Here is a 24,005-nt window from a genome sequence, read left to right on the forward strand (position 1 = left end):
CAAATAACTATACATAAAAAATTGTTCTAATTCAATCCTGATACTGTTATACAAACATGGAAAGAGTAAAAGGAGACAGTGCAGAATATATAGATAAAAAAATATTTAAAAAGTGGGATTAATTAAAAAAGTATAAATACTTGTTTCTTATTATCCCTTTAAAAAGATAGCCAAAAAAGTAGTTATATAGTCCAAAAAGTGAATATTGTTCCGTGGTTTACATGTCACGTGGTAGGTATTATGGGTACATTCCTGTAGTGTAACAGGTGTCCAATATTGACTTATCCTTAATAGGCTGTTTGTTGAAGTATAAACTCGTCTGCAACACTCACTGTCTATTCTAGCATACTCCAATAATATACATCCTATATCCCCAGTAGATCGATTTGCTACATGTTATTTCCTCTTTTTTTCTGTTAACTTTCTCTCCTTTCAGTCATCCTTCTTTATATATTATGACATCTGGTAGGCAGTCTGTACTACTGGGACTGGTCTTTTTTATTGTTCTATCAACTGTTTTTGTAATATGCCTTTTCAGTATCCCAGAACAGGGAATGCTGGCTCTTAGAATACCAGCACCGGAATCCTGACACCTGTCAGAATCTCGGCGCCTGCATCCCAACAGCCGACATCAAGAAGGTAAGTAGCGGTGTTGAGGGGAGGGTTAGGCACTAATGCGGAGGGTTAGGTTTAGGGTGTGGGAAGGGATAAGTTAGGTTTAGGCACTGTGGGGAGGTTAGGTTCAGGCACCGGGAAGGGTTATACCTACCGACAGGTGTCGGTATCCTAACCCTGTTGGGATGCTGCTGTCAGGATTTTGACACCCGGGATCCTGAGTCCGGGCATCCCGTACCCATCCCATTTTTGATAGACACTCTGTTTTATGTTATTTTTTATTAAATAAATCTTCTATGAATAAATACATTATTGGCAGTATTGCACTATAGATATATTTTCTTCTATGTCCATACATAATTGGAGTTCACAAGTGTATCCCAGATGGGTATGTGATGCACATCTGAACCTGTAATAGGGTACTTATTCCATTAGGAAGTATGATCAAGTGTGTGACACTTCTACTGTATCTGATATCTCTTATCCGAAGAAAGACACTTGCACCATCTAGTGGTTGAAGTGTTATACACATGGTGGATAATATATTATCAAACCAAGGGGGTGATTCAGCTGCGGACACAGGAGCTATCGCAGCTGCTAACATGTCTGTCACAACCATTTATTTTTATTAATTATTTATTGTTGAGTGTTGTTCTGCTGTTTCTGTAACCATGGTTTAAATTATCTGGTAGTTTGTATTTTGTAGTGAACAAAATCAGGCCATCAATTTGTTTGATACAATTCCCCTTCTCCCTTTACTGCAAAAGAAATAAGACCCCTTTTCCACTGCCGCTAAATCCTTGGTTATTGCTGTGTCAACCCAGGTGGTGGCTCAGTTACTAGAAAAAAATCCCCGGTTGACTGACCTGGTATTCTTTCCCGGGTCTTGAGCAGGGTTTTAGATGGGAAAGACCCGGGTAAGGCTCAGTGGAAACAGGTATCCCGGGTTATCCGACCCGGGACCCATTCACAGCATATGAAAAGCCGTATTCCCAGCACTTGGAGAGTATGTCATCTCCAAGCGCCGGCAGAGTTAAGCCCCGGCAATATCCCGGGTCCAGTCTGCGGTGTAAACAGGGTTCAAGCCACTGTGACACGGCTAAAAACCTGTGTTCAGTGTCCCAGGCTGGACCCGGGATTTCGATGGAAAAGTGGTATAATCTTGCTGGCTCTACTCCATAGAAATAGTGTTGTTGCTCTTTGGCTGGGCAATCTGCACTGATCAATCCTAAAGCAGCATCTTGTGTAAGAGCAATCACATTTTTGGAATTGTTTTTACACATTTTGGAACTTAGGCACACTTAAGGAGGGGGAGGTTAGGGGCACACTTGAGGAGGGAGGGTCAGAGAATCATTTAAGGAGGGGCGTCAGGGGAACACTTAAGGAGGGGGTTAGGGAAACACTTAAAGAGGAGGGGTCAGCATAACACTTATGGAGGGGAGGGGTCAGAGGCACACTTAATGAGGGGGGTCAAAGGAACATTTAAGAGGGGGGTTCATAGGCACTATCATCATTAGGGGGGTGCGGGGCGCATTGGGTGACACCATCCGAATGGGTGACACCAAAATAGCACTGCTGCTCTGCTATTTTGGTGTCACCTCGTGGGACGGTGTCACCAAACAGCCACAATGCCGAGAGTGGCAGGAGAGAGGCTGTGGGCTGCCCCCAGCAGCTGCCAGAGCGATGAGTAATGCCACTGTGTGCCGAGAACGGGGGGAGTGACATGCGGTCATAGCCCCAAGATTCGCACACTCAAAGAGGTGTGGCTTTGTGAAGCGAGGCCGCGCCTTCAGCGTGCGGGAGAGTCCTGCCTGCCACACTGGGTGCCACCAAAGTAAGTGATGCCACTGGTCAGAGGCACACTTAAGGAGGAGGGTCAGAGGAATACTTGGTGAGTGATGATGGCAGAGGCACACATGGAAAGTTCTGTGTGGTGTGTGCCTCTATTATTGTGCAAGCAGGAGGAGGATAATAAGCGATGAGAGCTGGGGACAGGGACACACAAGATGAACTGACTTTGCCAGACAGAGCTGCTGTTTAAAGTGAAGGCTCCTCCATGAGAGGGGTTCTGCAGCTTTCACATAAGTGAACACAGCAAACTGCTTCTTACCAGGGCCGTACCTAGGGGTGTGCGAGCAGTGCGTTTTAGGCGTGCACACTCCCTGAGGATACTCCGGGTATTGCTGTAATTCCCGGTGTTCGTGGACCCGCCCCTCCATATCACATCATATGGAGGGACGTGGACTGCGCCGAGCGCCGGGACCACTCGTTACAGCTCTGCTTCTCACTGTTTCTCCCTTTTTCCAGTCTGACTGTGAACAGGCCGGAAAAGGATGAAACGTGTTAGTCTTACCAGGGACTCCCACTGTGCGCACAGCGGGACCCCGACGGCGCATGAACACATGCAAGTAATCTCTTCTAAGAAACATTTAAGGTGCTCCTTCTCTATTGTTACTGCAATCTCATCGGCCAGGTATCCTATTTAGGAAAGGACACATTAACCTGTCGACAGCAGATGCAGCTGTTATACCTGTTTAACTTAGGCAATCAAGACACTCATTCTATTGTTCACTGCAAGTCTGCTGTAGCAAACCTAGCACACAATGAAAAGCAGATGTGTGGCATTCGTTTTACAGGTCTTTTCCTTTTTCATATCTATCTCCAAAAAGTACAATGCTTTTCTATCAATTATCTGTACTCATGGACAGTGTGACCACTTGTCCAATATCCAAGACAAACAATAAAAAGTCAGGCAACCGAGAAGTGGGTCTTTTCCATCTTGTTGTGTAACTTTTCTGATTTATGTTGCTCTACTGCTACTGTATGATAGACTTTTTTGGATATTATCACCAAGAATTTATAATATTCAAAGATTTCAATTTAGGCCCGTATTCAATTTGAGGCGAAAAGTCCCAGACTTTTCACCTGCCGGATTTTCCGCCTACATCGCGTGTTTTTGGAGAAAACACTTTCCGCTCGCGCCCGCTTTTCGCCGTATTCAATTTCAAAGGACGCGAAAACGGCACACAGCGAAACTTAAACAAGCGGAAAGTCCTGTCAGATTTGGGAAAATCAGCCTGACACCCCCAAAAGATACTCTGACATGGGGGTTCACTATGGTACCCACCCGATTTGGCTTGCTGAAGGTATTTGGTGTTTTTAAACGGGCTCAATAGCTGCTAAATAGCGTTTTTGTATAAGTGGTGCAGAATAGTATTCAGGAGTATTTTTTGCAGAAAATAACTTATCCCAGCAAATTTGGGGTACTTGAAAATGGGGGTCTGCATAAAGTGAAGTTGGAAAAATCATGAAAAATCCACCTGCCACAAGCACCTGCAATGAAAAAACACCTGGGGCATAGTTGGGGACCCCCCCCAGAGTCAAGTTCGCTAGTTTTTATCTTTGTCCCCCAACATTTTTTTTTCGCCCCCAAATTCAAAGTGATTTTTTTGGGGTGTCCTTAAGTGTTTTTGTTTTTTTTGACACAGTTTACCTTTGGGGGACTGTCTGAAGGCTGCACGGGGGTTCCCGCAACGTTGCACCCCAATTCTGCACTTTTTTTTTGCCTGCTATTCATAGGCGAAACTTTTTCGCCTGTTACATTGCATTGACTTTCCGCCTAGGCGGAAAGTCTTTCAAATTGAATGCGTAGTAAAATCCAAACAGGCGAAAATGACGTCATCGGCGAAAAAGTTTTCGCAAAAAACACGCAAATATGGCTTTTCGCTCCAAATTGAATACGGGCCTTAGTCTGATTCATGCTCGGATTAATTAGCAATTTGCTTACTATTGCAGTATTATTGCGGATATTTCACTACCTGCTGAATTGATTGCAATTTTCTAACTCATATATTATTGATGATATTTCGCCACCTGCTGGATTAATTTTATCTAAAATATATCACTATCCAGGAATAGCAAGGAAGTAACTGATGTATAAGCTTGACATTTGAACTTGCTACCTGGACTTATTGATGTATTATTTGACATATACATGTATATGTGATGTTTTGTTTAGTGTTTCGGGGTCAAGTTTTTAGCTACTATTGAGTAAAAGTTAAGTTTTAAACTACAGAAGAGTGCCCCCACAAACAGTTTCTTTTTCTGCCCCTTTGCTGCTAATTTCAAATTCTAGGGGAGCACCACTAGGAGATAAAATATCTGTACCCCATACTGAGGGTCATCTACCCATAGCAGGGGCGTATATATAATGGGTGCAGTGCACACGGGCCAGGGGAGACCATACCGCACACCCTGCACCCATATACTCTTTATACTTACCTGTCCATTGTCTCCAGAGTGCTGCTGGGCCATTTTCCAGGTGACTTGCGCATGCGCAGCACTGCTGTCTCCGGGAAAATGGTGCGGGCGTCATTTTCCCGCAGTCCTGCACATGCGCAGTAGATTCTGGCACTAAGACAGAATTTTCTGCTGCACCCACCGGCCTCACCATCAGTGGCACCGCTAAAGAGAGGAGGGGCCCGCACTGAGTCTACACACGGGTCCACTCCTCTCTTAAAACACCCCTGACCCATAGGGTTAGTATGTTTGTAGAAACCCTGGCTTAATTTATAATGAGCCTGTGCATGGACACATTCATACTTTGACATAGTTAAGCCTCAGCTTACGCAGATTACACAAAAATGGACGCAGACCTTGGTCTCAGTCTGCCTAAACGTAATTTGTGTTTAAGCAGACTGTGCTTGTCTTTTCTAGTGACTTATATGAAGATCAGATCACATTTTATGACCAAATTTATAGAGAAATCTAGGTAATTCCAAAGGGTTCACATACATTTTCTTGCCACTGTGGGCCTGATACAGAGGTGGACAGTAATGCCGGCATGACTGTGACTTTTTATGCAGCGCGACTGTGGCTTTATATTAATGCTGCTGATAAAATTCGTACAGATGCCCACTGGCTGCAGTGCTAATACACCGCTGTGCAAAAACACGCACCATTGAACATTGTACCAGCCTTATGGAGGCGCAGAATGTCCATATGAACATGGGCACCGAAATAAATGCAACTGCTGTTAAAGCTACAGTTGCTGACTGTGACAAGTACGAGTCTGGCAAGCCACCCTCCATTACCACCCAGACACTGCCAATCAATTAACACCTCCCTGCATCCAAATTCACACTGCATCCACCGGCAGTACCCATCGGTGGTATGCGCAGACTCTAAATAATGGCCACTTGTGTTCGACATCCACCTCTGAATATGGCCCTGCTTGTGTAATATCATGTCAGTACATGTCAGTGGGGCATGTAGTCAAAAGAACAACAATGGCAATGTGGCATAATATGTAAGGGGCACGACTGTGTGGCATAATCTGTAAAAGGCATTACTTTGTGGTATAATGTGTAAGGGGCATTACTGTTTAGTGTTAGTGGCATTATGTAAAAGGACATCTTCAGGGAGATAGCTACTATTTCAGGGAGTCTCCCAGACAATCAGGGACAGTTGGCAAGTACGGCTAGTGGTCCACTTCCACTGAGGGTGGAGGTGTGATAAAACATGTACTGAATCACAGCATCACAAATTCGATTTCTGGCACAAATCATGACGTTTGCTAAACGGGAGGTTTTGTCCTCCCTGAAATCGCCTCAGGACACCTGTGTTACGGTTTTGACAGGTGTATTAACCAGGTGTCTCCCGAATCCCGGGCTCCCCACTCCCCCTGAGCAGGACACGGGTCACATCACCATGCCCACCACAATTGCCCACTGGACCTCTATTCCAAGACATCCTGGATGAGCGGGGGACCTTTACAGTAGCGCTGATGGAACACAAATATATTGTCCTCCAAGCTCCAATGGTTATTATAAAAACGAGCAATGTGAAAACTCACTTCATTAGACTACTAACTAAAATCTGTTATAAAGACAACGTTGCTGGCATACACAGTGACTGGTCATTTAGAGACAAACCGCCCCGAGACGTGAAAGGAAATTATACGCCAGAAAACAAATATTAAGGTATTTTTACTGCACGCTAACTGCATTTGCCCGTAGTAAAAATGGCTGCAGATGCGCCTGACCGAGGGCCTGCACGTCACCCGCCTCCCGAGATTGAGCAAGGGGCGTGCACTGGCAGGAAGTCACGTGCAGCCGGGTGTCACAGGGGACAGAGGCGGGTGGGGTTGGTTGGTCTTGGTGGTCATCCATCGGTTGGACAGCGATGGCGGCGACTAACGATGCCGTGTCTCCGGACTGGGAGTTTGATCGTTTCGATGACGGCTCTCAGAGTAAGCGGCGGGGGGCGGGCATGGCTGGGGGTCACCTGATCTGTATTATGTATTATCCCCCCATAGCGGCTGCTGCTCTGTGCTTGTCTTGATGTCGCCGGGTTCTGCCTGTCACTTACCATGTACAGTTCTTGCTGCCTGCCAGCTCTGACCCCTGTAGGGTAATGTCCGTGTCATGCCCCAGGTACTGAGGCACTGTCTTATGCCTTGTACCTCCGAAATGTTCCACTTTTACTCGTGCATTCTGTCTTATTTGTGTTATCACCATATTTGTAGCTGTATCCTCACTGTATAGGTTCACTCTGACCATGTTTTATTTTAAAAACTGGGATCTCTGTTTATGTGACGTTTTATGGTAAATGTAAAAATAGTATGAGTGACAAATACAATCCAGTTTCACGTGGCACATTGGTCAAAAAAAACTTTTTAAAATTTTTTATTTCACTGCGATGATGGAAAAGTATGAGAGAACCATTCCTGATTAAACGTGGATATGAGAATGCACAAGGACAAATGCCCCACTGACATTGAGCTCTCCCTTTCTGTTCTCCCTCTATTGCAGCTGCTCTGTGAATAGAATGAATTTACATGCACTCTGCCTCTTAGATTAATTTAGAATGAATATTAATGGGCATGGCAGCCATCAGACCAATCAAAGAAACGTCTTTGTAGAGACATTCCAATTCTGCAGCTTGGATCTTATTTTTTTTCACTTGTGCAGCTTTTATCCTACAGCAGACTTGGGGCATCAACGAAGGTAAACACCAGCAGCATTTTTCATTTAATAACACTGTGATACAAACGAAAAATCCACTGGTACTTACCAAAACTTACCCCCCGGCAAGGTCCAGCAAGGTCCTCCGCTGGGCTTCTGGCAGCCCAACGCTGCCAGCAACGGGAGTCTTGTGTAATCCGCATGCGCGACTGTTCATATGTGCATGGGACGGGGACCCGACAGTGCCTGGAAGGCTTTGCTGAAGCCGGAAAGGCAGCACAGGGTCCCCATTGTCGTCAATGCCAACAGTAAAGCATCCTGAGACCATTCATGTGTGAGGGTTGCTTCTCAGCCAAGGGAATGGGATCACTCATAATTTTGCCTAAGAACATAGCCATGAATAAAGAATGGTACCAAAATATCCTCCAAGAGCAACTTCTCCCAACCATCCAAGAACAGTTTGGTGACGAACAATGCCTTTTCCAGCATGATGGAGCACATTGCCAAAAGGCAAAAGTGATAACTAAGTGGCTAGGGGAACAAAACATCAAAATTTTGGGTCCTTGGCCAGGAAACTCCCCAGACATTAATCCCATTGAGAACTTGTGGTCAATCCTCAAGAGGCGGGTGGACAAACAAAAAACCACAAATTCTGACAAACTCCAAGCATTGATAAGGCAAGAATGGGCGGCCATCAGTCAGTATGTGGCCCAGAAGTTGAATGACAGCTTGTCAGGGCGAATTGCAGAGGTCTTGAAAAAGAAGGGTCAACACTGCAAATATTAACTCTTTGCATAAACTTAATGTAATTGTCAATAAAAGCATTTAACACTTATGAAATGCTTGTAATTTTACTTCAGTATACCATAGTAACATCTGCCAAAAAGGTCTAAAAACACTGAAACAGCAAACTTTGTGCAAGCCAATACTTGTCATTCTCAACTTTTGGCTATGGCTGTACATACCATGTTGTAGTTTTATTGGTGTATCAGTGGTGCATTGAAAGTTTAAACATGGCTGTTCTTACAGATGGGACAACTTAATTTTGTACTTTTATAGTACAGGTTGAGTCTCCCATATCCAAAATTATGAAATACAGAATTTTTGGAGCGCAACTGAGATAGTGGCACCTTTGCTTTCTGATGGTTCAATGTACAAAAACTATGTTTTAAGCACAAAATTATTAAAAATATTGTACTACCTTCAGACTGTGTGTGTGTAAGGTGTATATGAAACATAAATGCATTCTGTGTTTTATATTAGGGTCCCATTCCCAAGATTTCTCATTATGGTATGCAAATATTCCAAAATACGGAAAAATCTGATATCCAAAGTACTTCTGGTCCCAAGCATTTTGGATATGGGAGACTCAACCTCTATAGCTCTCTTATACCCCTTTTACACCGGAGCTAAAACCCGGGTTTTTGAAGGGTTAACCCGGGCAGCTCCCTGGTGTAAAAGGGCAGAGGGTTGGATCGCCGGGTCGAGTGACCCGGCAATCCAACCCAGGTAACTAGCAGGGTTTAACACTGGCGTAGCACGTGAAACCCTGCTATGGGAACAGCGCACTCCGGGTCACAATGACCTGGAGTGCGCTGCTAGCCGGCCGATTGGTCCGGCTTCAGTGGCGCTTGGAGATGACGTCATCTCCAAGCGTCCACTTTCACTCCGCAAAAGCCGGGTCTATGCAGACCCGACTGCGGTGTGAGCGGCGCTGACTCGGTAATATCCTGAGTCAGCGCTGGCAAAATTCCGGGTCTGATCCGGATAGGAACTTTGTTCCAACTCCGGGTCAGACCCGGAATTTAGGTGGAAAAGGGGTATTAGGTGCTGTACAAAATAATCACTGAATAGCTATGGTACAGATGAGGTATGTATACCAGGTTCTCTGGCCCTTTTTTGTGAGATTTTTCAAATGTTTGGTAAATGCCTGAGTACTGATTCTTCTCTCCTGCAAGCTTATAATGAAACCTTCAATTACTTTTCTTTTTGTAAGAGTGTTTATTGATGCTACCATCAAATTTCCAAATGATGCTTCAGAATCTGTTTGTTTCATGCTCAGTAAAGCAAACTCAAAAACAGGAACTGCTGATTCATTTCAGGAAAACTGCTGGAACGAAGCACTTTCTTTTATTGCAGCATTAGCAATTTCCTTCTGTTTTAATATAAAAGAAAACTGTATTTAATTTTGATAATTTTTTTTAAGTCCATTAGCAAAATAACGTTTCAGTATTGAAAGAAAATGCAAAATTGTTTTATGACAAGTTTTTAATGTTTTTTTTCATAATTAAAAAGTATTCTATTCATTGTATGTTTAGAAGCTATGAGGAAAATTCTATTAAACGCGATGAACTTTGACGGCTTGACAACATTTGAACGTCGGCAATGGCGCCCTACATCATGCATTTTACCTTACAGCCCCATAGGGGTACATAGGTAAAGGCACGATGTAAGCCTACTACAGTATATGGGGTTTGTGCTTACTATAATTAGACTGTGAACTTACTTTGCATCTAGTTGAATTCACCCTAGTGTACGCTGTTAGTGTTCATTCACACCTATAAACACCTTAAAGACAAAAACTTACAGCTTGCTAAGGAAATGAACTGCATAGTTTAATACATACAATACTGTATGTTGAAACTAACAATGACCTCCAAGAAACACTAAATGTAAAATTTGAGCTAGACCAGGCCTGGACAAAGTAACTTGAAAGTTAGGAGTCCGCTGTTTTCTAATAACAAATGTGTGTGCCTTGAATAAATTTATTAGAGATAGTGTTACGCACAATGGCTGCTAACTGTATTATTATACCTTACAATGTACAGAAAATTATTGTTCTAGCCAAATTATCCAGGATATTATATACTGGATTAATGTGCCTGACACATTACACCCTAAGCTACACCAGTCTGTGTACAACACAAAACCTCTGTTTTTTCCCCCAGTGTTATATGCCGGTTTGTGCCCCAACAGAAGTATTACATGATGCCATCTAATGTCCCCGCAAAATCAATAAATTCTCCTGTGCCCCTTCCCCATTCCTGGAAAACGGTAAATTGTTGCATACCATCCTGTATCCTAATTCTACCCCGCAGTCCGTGTACTGCTGGAAGATATTAAAAAGGGCTCCCGACGTTTTCTTGCTTAAGAATACGCTTCCAGAGCTGCTGACTCTCCTATTGGAAACTCCAGTTCCGATTTCACTGACGATTGCTGCTTGATCGGCTTAGAAATGGAAGTAGTAATGGCGATGCACAGCCATGAACATTCTGGCTGTGCTGCCCTTGAATATTTGAGAGCCCGTCCACACGTGCATAAAGAAAGTACTGAGTGTAAATACACATATTAATCAGTGCACTGCACAGCAAGCATGCATGATTTTCTCCTTGTAAATAGAAGTATTTCAGCACTTGCTGATCCAAGATAAAATAATGCCCAACATCTGCGCTGTATCCTGCTCACACTGTCTACACACCGATTTCCTAGTCATAAACCCGGATGGTGTGCTCGATGTACTATATGAGGAAAAATTCTACATTTAGATACCGTTTAAATTATTATTATTATTATTGTTGTTGTTTAATCTTTGGACTGGAATGTTGTTTAATCTTTTGGCTTGGAGATTTCTTTAGTCCTGGATATGTGTCCGTATAGTAATGTTTTTATTCTTCTTTATAGAAATTCATGCCGAGGTACAGCTAAAAAGTTATGGGAAATTTCTTGAGGAATATACATCTCAGCTGCGGAGAATTGAAAATGCCCTGGATGATTCTATTGGTGATGTGTGGGACTTTAGTTTGGATCCAATAGCGCTAAAGGTTTGAATACTATGCTTTTCCTATACATACATCTGTGTTCCTGCTTAGATGCGAAAAGTATCGCGGATCGGGGCTTTTCGCATGCTCGGAACTTATCTCCAAATTCAATTCCAGACAGTTTTCTCCTACGCGGAAAGTCAATACAATGGAATAGGTGAAAAAGATTTGCCTCTGAATATCAGGTGAAAAGTGCAACATTTTTATTTTGGGGTGCAAAGGTGGGGAAACCACTCAGAACCCTTGGGACTGTGGAAAAAAATTTAGAACACCCCAAAAAAGTACTTTCATTTTGGGGGCAAAAAGCACAAATTGGGGGACAAGCATAAAAACTAACGAAATAGACTTCTTGGGGGTCTGCAAGGATGGGTCAGGTGTTTTTAGGATCGCAGGTGCTTGCAACAGGTGTGTTTTTCACGTTTTTTTAAACTTCACTTTAGAGACTTTAAAATATGCTAGCACCCATTTTCAAGTACCCCAAATTTGACTAGATTACTTATTTTCACCCAAAAATACTGCTTAATGCCATTCTTCACCACATGTGCAAAGACGCTAATAAGAAGCTGTTGAAAAAACTTAAGTACCCCAAATAGCTTTATTAGGACTGTTCGGAGTCATCTACATTGATCCCCAATGTTAGTGCATCTTTTTGGGGGGGTTCAGGCTGATTTCCCCAATTCTGACAGCACTTTCTGCCTGTTCTGAATTTTCTGCTTGTCGTTTTCGCGTGGTTTGTAATTGAATACGGCGAATAGCGGGGACGCGCGCGATAAGTGTCTACGTCCAAAACACGCAAAGACGGGCAGGCAAAACTTTTCTGCGGGTGCAAAACTGTAGACTGTAAAGTCACTTGTTGACGCCTTATAAATAATTATAATACTCACACACATATTATAATTTTGTAATGTTTGTATATTTTGTCATATGTTTGTGTTGATATTTTCAGTATAATGTACATATTATTCATCACCTCAAGAAGCGCTTAACTGTACCTAATAATTTTATTGCTCAGTGAAGGGGTGACCTGTTGTTGTGTTCGGGGGAAAAACAGAATTGGATATCAACCTTTAGGACAGACCGGGGAAGAACCTACACAAAATTGAATTATATCTAAGATCTATATCTGTGTTTGTGTATGTACATCATCTATATGTATTTTTTCCGGAGGTATGCATAACTGCCATGTATTTGTAGCTAAACCAGTCCTGTGGGGTGTCTACTTATACAATGAACAAAGACATCACGTTAGCAGTTTGTACCTGAAGACAGTTTTTCTTAAGATCCTAGAATAATAATGTATTTTTCTTACTATAGTTATTTGTAGTATTATTATTTGTATACAGTAAAAATATAATATAACGCAGTGCAGTCCAGGGAATATTGAATCAGTAACATCAGTCCTTGTCTTATTAGAGTTTACAATCTGTTACGTACCATAATAATACACACACCAGGGTCCAGAAAGCCAATTAATCTACCAGTCTGTAGTTGAACATACCAGAAACTGAACCTAGACTTATTTTATATGATCTATTGTTTCTAAACAGAGTTTTGAAATTTGGTTTCAAGGTATCATTGTTGCACCACTGCATTGCAAATGTGTCCATTAGAAAAGGTCGGCTTTCTTTGACAAACTTGTTTTAGACTCTTATAAAGATCAGGTTAATTTCCTGTTAGAAACTGAACGTCCGGTCATACCCTTTCACATGACTGCTTACTTATACCAGGATAAAGAACATATTCTCTTGGTATTTTTTGGGTGTGCTGAAATATGTGTCTTGCTATAGCTAGAGGGAATTCACCAACATCTGTTTATTGCTCCTAGGTCTATTTGTGAAATGTTTGGTTATTTTTCTCTCACTTTTACCTGCTTCGTTTTAGAGGCATATGACGGCAAGTTTGCAGTATTTAGAATTCAATATTTTTTTATGATTTTACTTTAGCTGGTGCCCTTCGAGCAATCTTCTCTTCTGGAGCTCATCAGGACGGACAACAAGGTATCTACAAAACCTTGCACATACTGGACACTATGACATAGCAAATATTGTACAATAGCAGTCTGGAGTTTGTTTTTTTGTAAATAACATATTGGATGGTAAAATTGTTGTCTGTTGTGCTTTAGCACAGATTTTTTTTTTTTAAAGTTGATATAATTTGTCTGTATTGTTACTGGCAGGCTATAATCATGAAGCACGGTTTTGTGCTGTTGAATAGTTGCTGTAATTTTTAACTACCATACGATACACAAACATTACGGGGGGTGCATCAATTGTTTGCTGCTGCCATCTAAAGAGCCCGGAAGCTATTCAATTGTTTTGGGCAATCAGCCCCAAGACTGAACTTCGGGCCTGATTCAGCAAGGAACGCAATTGCAAAGCTGCACGCAGGCATTTAACTATGATCTGTATTGCTGAGGTTCATCCTCAATCCTTAACTCAGTCTGCAGATATCAGGACCTGGATGTTTGCACTCTTGGCTTGAATTAGCTATGTACTGCTTGTAGCACACATTAATTTAATCATTGGCTGCTACGCAAACTATTTTGCAGCATGTAGTTAGCGCCTTATGTTCCATCACTGGGCGGAATTCAATTGTATTCGCGGCCCGCATCTCCCGTCTAAAGTGACAGGAGATCGCGGGCCGCTATACAATTGTCCAAGATGTTCGCGCTGATCGCGCCCATAGAGGTCAGGTTTAGCCGCGTAAAGCAGCTAAACCCGACCAAAGTGCTGGGCGCGATCGCAAAAGTGATGTTTGGGCGCCCAAACATGTCACTTTTCGCACATTTCAGCTCTCATCCCCCAGGGGCTGCGAGCTGAAATGTAGCGCCGGCAGCTCATCGTGCCCGACAGGAGGAAGAATTGAATAGCTCCGTCGGGCGCGATAGCGGCTATAAAGAATTGAATTCCGCCCACTGTGTGCTACATGCACATGTAGGGCAATGTTGGAGCAGCCAAAAGCAAGTGGTAAATTGAATTATGCTGGAGTACTGGCAAAAGTGGAGAGTCATAGAAATCTTTGTTTTAGATCTCAAAATATAACATGTTTTTAAGACCCACAGGGGGAGATGTACTAAGCTTTGAAAAGTGATAAAGTACAATCAATCAGCTCCTGACCTTTTTCAAATTCAGCCTGTAAAGTGATTGGTTGGTACATTATCACTCTTTACTTTATCACTTTTCAAGGCTCAGTACATCTCCCACAGTTTTGTGTGTGAAATGTGCTATTTTATTTTAATTTTTTTATTATTATTAATTGAAGCAAAAAAATCAGGAAAACAAATAACATAGGAATAGTAAATACAGTGCCACACAGGCAAGGATTTGACATGTTTTATTTAGAAGAAAAAAAACCCCAGCAAAAATATTATTTTCTAGGGCATAGAGCAACATGCCAAATATTTCAATTAATATTGTATGATTCCCTGTTAAAGTCTAATATTAGTAATTCTTGCTACACTAGACTACATTTCCAAATATCACTTCTTGGTGGTGTCACTTTTTGTGGTATAGACTAAAAACGTAATATGGTAATTTCCGACAACACAGGTGGGACGGGTAACTATTTATAAGTGCAAATTTTTAACGTTGTAACATTCTTAGGGGTCTATTTACTAAACAGTGTTAGGAGACAGAGTGAAAAGTGATAAGGTGCCAGCCACTCAGCTCCTAACTGTCATTTTTCAAACACAGCCTGTGAAATGACAGTTAGGAGCTGAGTGGCTGGCACCTTATCACTTTTCACTCTAACTGTCATTTCACAGGCTGTGTTTGAAAAATGACAGTTGGGAGCTGATTGGCTGGCACCTTATCACTTTTCACTCTCCTAACACTGTTTAGTAAATATACCCCTGAATGATTTTAAAACTGGCTTCTCAGCATTACTGTGAATGATTAGTTACAGCCTGTGCCATTTTTACCTTTGATGTCATGTGCATTATTGTTTGCAATTTACCAAAGTTGTCTGCTTTAGTTTACGGTTTCTTGAGTTTTATTAACTCTTTTTAGTATTTGTCACCTAATCATTTCTGCATAATGTGGTCATGTGGTTTTTTTTTTTCTATAGGTTTTAAATAAAGTCATAACTGTGTATGCCGCTTTGTGCTGTGAGATTAAGAAATTGAAGTATGAGGTACGTCATATTTCTATTGTGACTGTTGTTGTTGTTGGTCAGACATGGAGCGTTGCCCGCTTTCAGTTCTGGCAAGCTCTTTTTGGCTGTATTTCCCTAAGTCATACATTCACTTTTAACTGAATGGCAGTCATTCAGCTTGCTTGAAAAGTGGGATGTAGCTAAATTCCTTATAAATCCCCAACTTGTTTTCAATATGAGAGCAGTAACAGGCTATGAGATTAGAGCAACCAAACAGATCTTTGCCGTTAGTGACAATATTTATGCAGACAGCTCTGTCTGACTTGTGTGGGGGAAAAGCATTTCTTCAGTTAAGACTTTTCATCTAGTATCTGTTATGAGACCAGCTCATAGTCCTTTAGGGCTTTCTACATCTCAGCTGATGACATACACATGATTTCTTCTGCCCCAACTAAAGGCCCCCATACATCAGCAATTGATTGCAGCAATCGTGCAATTTGCAATCAATTGTGTATACAATTTTTTCCCTTTTACAATCGATTGTGGCAATTCTGCAATCTGCAATCGATTGAAAAAGGGATTGATTTTTATACACAATCGATTGCAAATTGCACGATTTGTGCAATCAATTGCTGATGTATGGGGGCCTTAACACTTTGGGAAGGAGGGGGTGGGGCTCTACTGATCAAAGATAGCAGAGAGCAACTAAAATCCATCTCAAGTGTAATTATTCATGTCTGAAAGTGCAGCCATTTTTTCCTGAGGATGCTGTGTGTGTTTGGTTGTGGGCTAACCACATTACTTCAGGGTCCATAGGGTATCCACAGGATACCTTGGGGTATAGGTGTGACGTCAGTCGCAGGGCACCAAAGAGTTAAGCTTTCAGCCTCCCAGGATGCACAAGGTCCCCCTCCTATACCCCGCCCCCGGGCCAAGGCACCTCAGTTTAGTTTGGTGCCCGGCCGGCGTCGGGTGCACCTGTCGGAGTGGGGGCTAGAAGAGCCCCTGAAGCTTTCTTCAGTGCAGCTGTGGCTGCACATCTGGATGTACAGCATGGACAGTCAGTCCTGACGTCCATGCTGTCTTCCCTACACCCCCGCCGGTACCAGAACGCTGGTACCGATCCGGGGATGCTGGTGAGCATCTGGGGTCACAGCTAGCGGTGACCCCAGATGTTCCGGACCATGGCCGGATCCAAGGGGGAGAAAGGTAAGCAGCGGGGTCCCGCGGTGGATCCCCTCTGGTCACATGGTCCTAAGTCCCCAGGCAGGGGGCTCCCTGGGGACTGGCTGCAGCGTGGAGCCAGGTACTGAACCTGCGCTTTCCACTACCCCCTGGGACAGCGGACCGCAGCAGAACGGTAGCGCTGCGGCGTCCCAGGGGTTAAATGCATGCCAGGGGAGCGCGCCTTCCCTGTCTCACAGCCGGCGCCTCCCCCGCTGCACACAGCCCTCTCTGCACTGTGCTGACTGGTCCTGTGTCAGCGCTCCTCCCCCAGGCCAGCTTCTCTCTGCTCCTCGGCGGCCATCTTCTCTGCAACGCATGGTGAACGCTGCTGGAAGCCTGGAAGGAAGCATCGTGGTCTGGGTCCCCCCGCATACCTCGCCTCCGCTGTGGCTCAGGTCTGTTTATGCAGCGCTGTGTCCTACCAGGCCCTGTGTCTGTGTAGTTGAGTGATCAGCGCTGTTAGTGCAGGAATTGTTATTTCTCTGCATTGCATGTGACTGTGCTAGCGCTGCTGCCTGTAACTTTATCTTCTCAAAACTGTCAGCTTTATTACTGTCCCTGTTCTTTCTGCTAAAGCCCTTGCAGTGCGGTGCTGCAGGATGGTCTCTCGCCTATTTAATACTTAATTGGTGAGAGGGGTCACATACGTGGTGCCATCATGTCTGAAAGTGATTTTCCCCTCCGGCTACAGTGTACCACGTGCAAAGTAACGTTAGCGGAGGGGGAGGGTAGCGCGGAGGGCCTTTGCCGGCAGTGTTTGTCCATGGCGCGGCCTATTACGGTTACAGCACCGGTACAGGAGCCGCCCTGGGCTTGTTTCGCTCAGGCGTTAACAGCTTTAGTGGGCCAGTTAGCTCCGCAGCCCGCGTTTACTCCGATGGGTTTGTCCCAGCAGTCTGTGGTGTCGTCACCCATGCAGGGGTTCCCACGACAATTGGTGGTACCCCACAGTCTCCCTATTTCCCCGCTCCCGGGTTCTCAGGAGCCAGCGTGGGTTAACTCCCTGACGAGTTCTGTACAGCACTTGTCGGATGTGTTGCAAGGGGAGTCTGTGATGCGGCCTCATAAAAGGCCGGTGGCGTCTCTGTCCGCTCCTTATGAGGATGACGAAGGGACATCTGATGATGGGGAGATTCTGGATCCTTACGATCAGGAACCTCTCCATACTAAGGACGCTGATGCTAAGTCCAAAGTATATATTCCTGGACTTATTCGGGCGGTCCGCACAGCCTTGGTGATTGAGGACGAAGTTCCCCCAGCGGCTAAATCTAAGTATGCCTTTTTCAAAGATGTGAAGGGCGATGCCACAGTCTTTCCTCTTTCGGGTCAGTTGGTGGACCATTTAGAGGAGGCGTGGAAACAACCTGGCAAAAGATACCAGCCGCAGAGACGCCTGGCGGTGGCTTATCCGTTCGCGGATAATTATTTTGCTAAGTGGGAATCCCCTCCACAGGTGGATTCTCACGTGACCCGTCTTGTCCGTAGTGCCACATTGCCGATGCCATCCATGTCCTCCCTTAAGGATGCTACGGACCGCAAGGTAGAAATCTGCCTGAAGTCCGCTTATTCCCTTGCAGGGGGGGCAGCACGGCCGGCTATGGCCATTTGCTGGGTTGCCAGAGCGATGGAGCGCTGGGCGGATTCATTAGAGGCTTCTTTTGAATCCGACTGTCCAGCCGAACAGGCGGAGTTGATTGGCAAACTCCGTGATTCGGCCACCTACATCAACGAGGCGGCTCTAGACATTAGTACTCTGGTGTCTAGAATTTCTTCAGCAGCGGTAGCTGCTCGTCGCACCTTGTGGCTGCAATCCTGGAAGGCGGACGCAGATTCCAAGAAAGGTCTGGAAGCGTTGCCGTTTACCGGAGAAGTTCTCTTCGGTCCGGATCTGGATAAGATTGTGGCCACGCTGGCGGCAGCCAAATCTGCTTGTCTCCCGTCGGCCGCTGCTCCTTCTGGTTCTGGACCATCGTCCTTTCGGTCATCTAGGGCCCAGGGCAGGCCCAAACCACAGTCGTTTCCTCGACAGGCTGGCCCTAAGAAATCGGTCAAGCCCCGGAAACAGGCATGGAGTACCAGACGTCCGGCCCCCAAGCCAGATGACAAGCCTGCGGCCTGACGGTCCGGGCCTCCCTTTGGGGGATCCCAGGGTGGGAGGCCGCCTGCTGCAGTTCTCCCGGTGTTGATCGTTCACTACGACAGACACTTGGGTTCTGGAGGTGGTCTCCCACGGGTACGCCCTCTCCTTCCGGCACAGACCCCCGGCTCGATTCTTCACCGCGGGTCTACCATCAGACCGGAACAAGGCTACGGAGCTGCGGAAGGTATTGCACACTATGCTCCAGGCTGGAGTTATAGTGCCTGTTCCATTCTCCCAGAGGGGCCAGGGTTTCTATTCAAAACTATTTTTGGTACAGAAACCCAATGGGTCATATCGTCCGATTCTCAACCTCAAAGCACTCAACAAGTCTTTGCGGGTCCCGAGGTTTCGGATGGAGACCCTACGGTCCATCATTCTGGCGCTGGAACCTGGGGACTACATGGTGTCATTGGACATACAGGACGCTTACCTGCATGTCCCTATTCTTTTGCGCCATCAAGAGTTCCTTCGGTTTGCAATCCGCAGCGACCACTTCCAGTTTCGGGCGTTACCTTTTGGCCTGGCGACAGCACCACGTGTTTTCACCAAGGTGATGGCGGTCATGGCGGCTTCTCTGCGGCTGCAAGGAGTCCGCATGTTGCCGTACTTGGACGACCTGTTATTGGTGGCAGGATCTCCAGAGCTCCTGTTACACCACTTGGACCTGACCATTGCACTGCTGCAACGGCACGGCTGGCTAATCAACTGGCAGAAGTCCACTCTAATCCCGTCTCAGAGGATTCTGCATCTTGGAGCCTTATTGGACTCGGGACAGCAAAAGATCTTCGTGACGGAGGAAAAGATCTCTGCTTTACAGTCAAGGGTGCGCAGTTGTCTGCACAGCCGCCGGGTGTCTCTACACTCGGCGATGAGGTTACTGGGCTCCATGGTGTCGGTGTTCGACATGGTGGAATATGCCCAGTTTCACTCCAGACCTCTGCAGCACCTGATCCTGTCAAAGTGGAACGGGCTGCCTCAGTCTCTGAAGTCCCAGACGATTGTGTTCACCCTGGAGGTTCGCCTGTCCCTTGCCTTGGTGGTTACAGACGACCTACCTCAGCGAGGGACGTCCGTTCTGGGTTCCAAATTGGGTCCTGTTGACAACGGACGCCAGTCTTCGGGGCTGGGGAGCAGTTTCGGGTCCACATCTGTTCCAGGGCAGGTGGACGCCGACAGAAGCGGAGCTTCCAATCAATATCTTGGAACTCCGTGCGGTCTTCAATGCTCTCCAGCAGGCACATCGGTTTCTCCAGGGTCACCCGGTACAGGTCCAGTCGGACAACGCTACCACCGTGGCCTACATAAACAGGCAAGGAGGAACCCGAAGCCGGGCGGCTCTCGTAGAGGTGTCTCGGATCCTGGTTTTGGCTGAGCGCAATCTTCCGGCCATATCAGTGGTCTTCATCCCGGGAGTGCTCAATTGGGAGGCGGACTTTCTAAGTCGCCAGGACGTTCATCCGGGGGAATGGTCCCTGCACCCGGACGTTTTTCAACTACTGGTGGACAGATGGGGTCTTCCAGAGATCGACCTCATGGCGTCCCGGCACAACAACAAGTTGCCGGTGTACGGGTCTCGCACAAGAGACGAAGGGGCGTCTCTGGTGGATGCTCTGTCCGTCCGGTGGACGTTCCGGTTCGCATACCTGTTCCCTCCGGTCTCCCTTCTTCCACGGGTAATCCGGAAATTCAAACAGGAAGGAGGGACGCTCCTGTTGATAGCTCCCGCTTGGCCCAGACGGCACTGGTTCTCAGACCTTCAGGGTCTGTCCGTGGACAGTCCTCTGCGGTTGCCGCTACGACCGGACCTCCTGTCTCAGGGTCCTTGTCGTCACCCGGACCTGACTCGGCTGTCTTTGACGGCGTGGCTGTTGAGACTGCCATGCTGAGGTCCCGGGGGTTTTCCAGCTCTGTGGTGCGTACCATGTTGCGAGCTCGGAAACCGTCTTCCGCGAGGATATACCATCGCGTGTGGCATACGTTCTTCCAGTGGTGTCGACCTAGAGGTTATGCACCGCGGGAGTTTCGTCTGTCTCGGATTCTCGCCTTCCTGCAAGCGGGACTATATCATGGGCTTCGCCTTGCTTCTTTGAAGGTACAGGTTTCGGCCCTGTCTGTCTGGTTTCACCGTAGGATTGCTACAATCCCGGATGTGCGCACCTTTATGCAAGGTGTTGTCCGCATTCAGCCGCCCTTTGTTCCACCTGTTGCGCCTTGGGATTTGGCTGTGGTCCTGAGGGATCTCCAAGGACCGCCGATTGAACCACTGGGATCAGTGGATCTTAAATGGCTAACAGCTAAGACTGTTTTCCTTCTGGCTATTGCTTCGGCCAGACGTGTTTCTGAGTTAGGGGCTCTTTCTTGTAGACCCCCTTTCTTGGTTTTTCATGGGAACAGGGCAGTACTCCGCACTCGGCCCGAGTTTCTTCCCAAAGTTGTTTCCCAGTTTCATGTTAACGAGGAAATCGTTGTTCCGGCCTTTAACTCACCGGGTCTTTCCGTGGGTGAGGCCTCTTTGGATGTTGTGCGGGCCTTAAGGACTTATGTTGACCGCACTTCTTCGTTTAGGAAGTCGGACGCTTTGTTTGTCCTCTATGGCTTCCGTAAAAAGGGTTGGCCTGCTTCAAAGCAAACTTTGGCAGCCTGGATCCGTATGGCTATTTCTGAAGCTTATCTTCATGAAGGCCTACCGGTCCCTCCTTCTCTGAAGGCTCATTCCACTAGGTCTGTGGGTCCTTCATGGGCAGCTCGACGTGGTGCCTCTGCAGTCCAGATCTGCAAGGCTGCTACGTGGTCCTCTGTCCATACCTTCGTGAGGTATTACAGGTTTGACACCTTCGCCTCTCAGGATGCTTCCTTCGGGCGGCGGATTCTCCTTTCTGCACAGGAGCGTCTCCACCCTTAAAGGATACTGCTTTGGGACATCCCCAAGGTATCCTGTGGATGCCCTATGGACCCTGAAGTAGAAAATATGAGATATGGTAAGAACTTACCCTTGTTATTTCTACGAAGTCCATAGGGTTCCACAGGACTCCGCCCTGTCGCACCTGTGCTGCAGATGGGCTTTGCTATGGTCACCGGTTTTCCGTCTCCCTCTGGTGAGAATGTGATTCTTGTATGTGTCCAGATCTTTGTTCTCTCTCTTCCTTCTCCTCCTCCGGCCTATGGCTTGGTAACTAACTGAGGTGCCTTGGCTCTGGGGCGGGGTATTGGAGGGGGACCTAGTGCATCCTGGGAGGCTGAAAGCTTAACTCTTTGGTGCCCTGCGACTGACGTCACACCTATACCCCAAGGTATCCTGTGGAACCCTATGGACTTCGTAGAAATAGAGATAACAAGGGTAAGTTCTTACCATATCTCATATTATAAGTTGAGAATTTTTCTCCTCTAAAAAATATAACGCACCCTTAAGTGTTGGTTTCTCCAAGGTATAAAAATTATAATTAAATTAATTTATAAAAAAACATGCCGTGATTTAAGGCCCCCACACACCTACGCGATTTCTAGACGATCACACGATTTTCAACTTGACGAACGTTCAGTCTTGTTGAAATCGTGCATTTTTTTCATCCGATGCACGCTCCGGTGGGTCCCTCAATCGTATCTTATGATTATATGTGCAACACATATATTCCATCGTATCGTGTTCAGAACGTGGGATTTTTTTTTTACATCCGATCCATCGTGTGGTAATTCAAGTCATTTCAATGACTGTTTGTCCCTATTCCCTTAATGAGCGCGTGAGGCACAGAATCGATCTTACGACAGATCCTGTGCTAAGAAAAAAAAGAAATGGTGACGACGGGACTGCAGGGTAATCTGATGTGAATCAGATCGGATGCTGATCGTGTAGGTGTATGGGCCACTTAAGAAAGTAACAATTGTCAAAAAAGATTTTTTTTTTAATATTTGACCTCTATATATTGCAGTATCAACATTTTTCATGTTACTATAAACAAAATGTTTTATAAATGCAATATCCCATTGAGATCCCAAGATAACATTTGGTACAGTCAATCCTACAAAAAAAAATTTTTTTTAAATGTATTCAGAATTTTTTTTTCTTGAAATATTTTTGTAAATGGTCGAGTCTGTGGCCTTGAAACATTGACTTGCTTAAACCTAGTTGTGTGATACATCAAATTAAAGCCTGTTATTTTCCGAATTTTTATATTTTAAAGATCTATTTTCTGGCCTTAGAAAACATTTTTATCTATATGATGTAAAAAAATTATATAAACAATATTTGAGGCCTTCTTTTATAGTGTTGTGTGTAAGGAATGAAAGTAAAAGAACAAGGCAAGGTCATTTTGGATTGGATTACTTGGATTGACCTGACTAAGCAAAAAAAGTGGAGTTTGTCTTTTATGCTGGAGTTAGTCTTTTTTTGATTGTTATCAATGTTTTAAATGTTTAGAAATTTAATTACTGTTTTTTTTTTTTATATGCAACAGGCAGAAACAAAGTTTTATAATGGACTTTTATTCTATGGGGAACCAGGTAAGCCCTCCTGTTTAAGTTATGCTACTGGTCATGATTATATATATAATATATATATATATATATATATATATATATATATATATATATATATATATATAATACTGTCCACCACAGACCTGTTTCATGGTTTTAAGATCATTGTTAATTGTGGCCGATGGTCTTACCTTACTACATTGTCTTTGGGAGGGGTGTTTCTGACTATTTATCCTACTGTCAGTAACTTGTCTAATGATCACTCTTATTGGTGCTACAGGCCCACCAGCCATCCACTGTTTGTAAGTGTCAACTGTGCATCAGATTCATGTCCGTAGGAGTAGGAGAGTAGTCGTTGCCACCTTCAGGCTCCTTACCACTTGCTGCTTAGTAGTGTGACTTACTGCAGCAGCACATCTTTTCTGGTGACTGTGGCTCTTTACTTCCTGACTTGCTTTGGATTGGAAGAGTGGATGGATTTGTGGTTTAGCTTTTATCTATAGGTCCCCCCACATACATAAATTTTTCAAGGACAGAGCAGAAACATAGCTCTTAAAAGCTGTTTCACATTTTACCCAATAATAGATTATAAAAGATCTATTATGTTATAATAGTATACCATGTTACGCACACGTTGGCAGTGGGTAATCCAGACCCCCCTTTTTTTTTTAACTA

At 45.0% G+C, this 24,005-nt stretch overlaps 1 protein-coding gene across 1 annotated transcript in view; it reads left to right on the forward strand.

Annotated features, from left to right (window-relative positions):
• Positions 1–6,715: 6,715 nt before the first annotated feature.
• WASHC4 (WASH complex subunit 4) overlaps positions 6,716–24,005 on the forward strand; it is a 94,031-nt gene continuing 76,741 nt past the window's right edge. The window contains exons 1-5 of the mRNA XM_088454353.1: positions 6,716–6,865; positions 11,262–11,401; positions 13,342–13,395; positions 15,464–15,529; positions 23,309–23,354. Of these exons, the coding sequence (XP_088310479.1) occupies positions 6,799–6,865; positions 11,262–11,401; positions 13,342–13,395; positions 15,464–15,529; positions 23,309–23,354 (373 nt within the window). The 5' untranslated portion in view covers positions 6,716–6,798. The remainder of the gene's footprint in view (positions 6,866–11,261; positions 11,402–13,341; positions 13,396–15,463; positions 15,530–23,308; positions 23,355–24,005) is intronic.

The sequence above is a fragment of the Taudactylus pleione genome, unplaced genomic scaffold, assembly GCF_031769625.1.
Source record: "Taudactylus pleione unplaced genomic scaffold, aTauple2 ptg000040l, whole genome shotgun sequence".
Taxonomy (NCBI): Eukaryota; Metazoa; Chordata; class Amphibia; order Anura; family Myobatrachidae; genus Taudactylus; species Taudactylus pleione.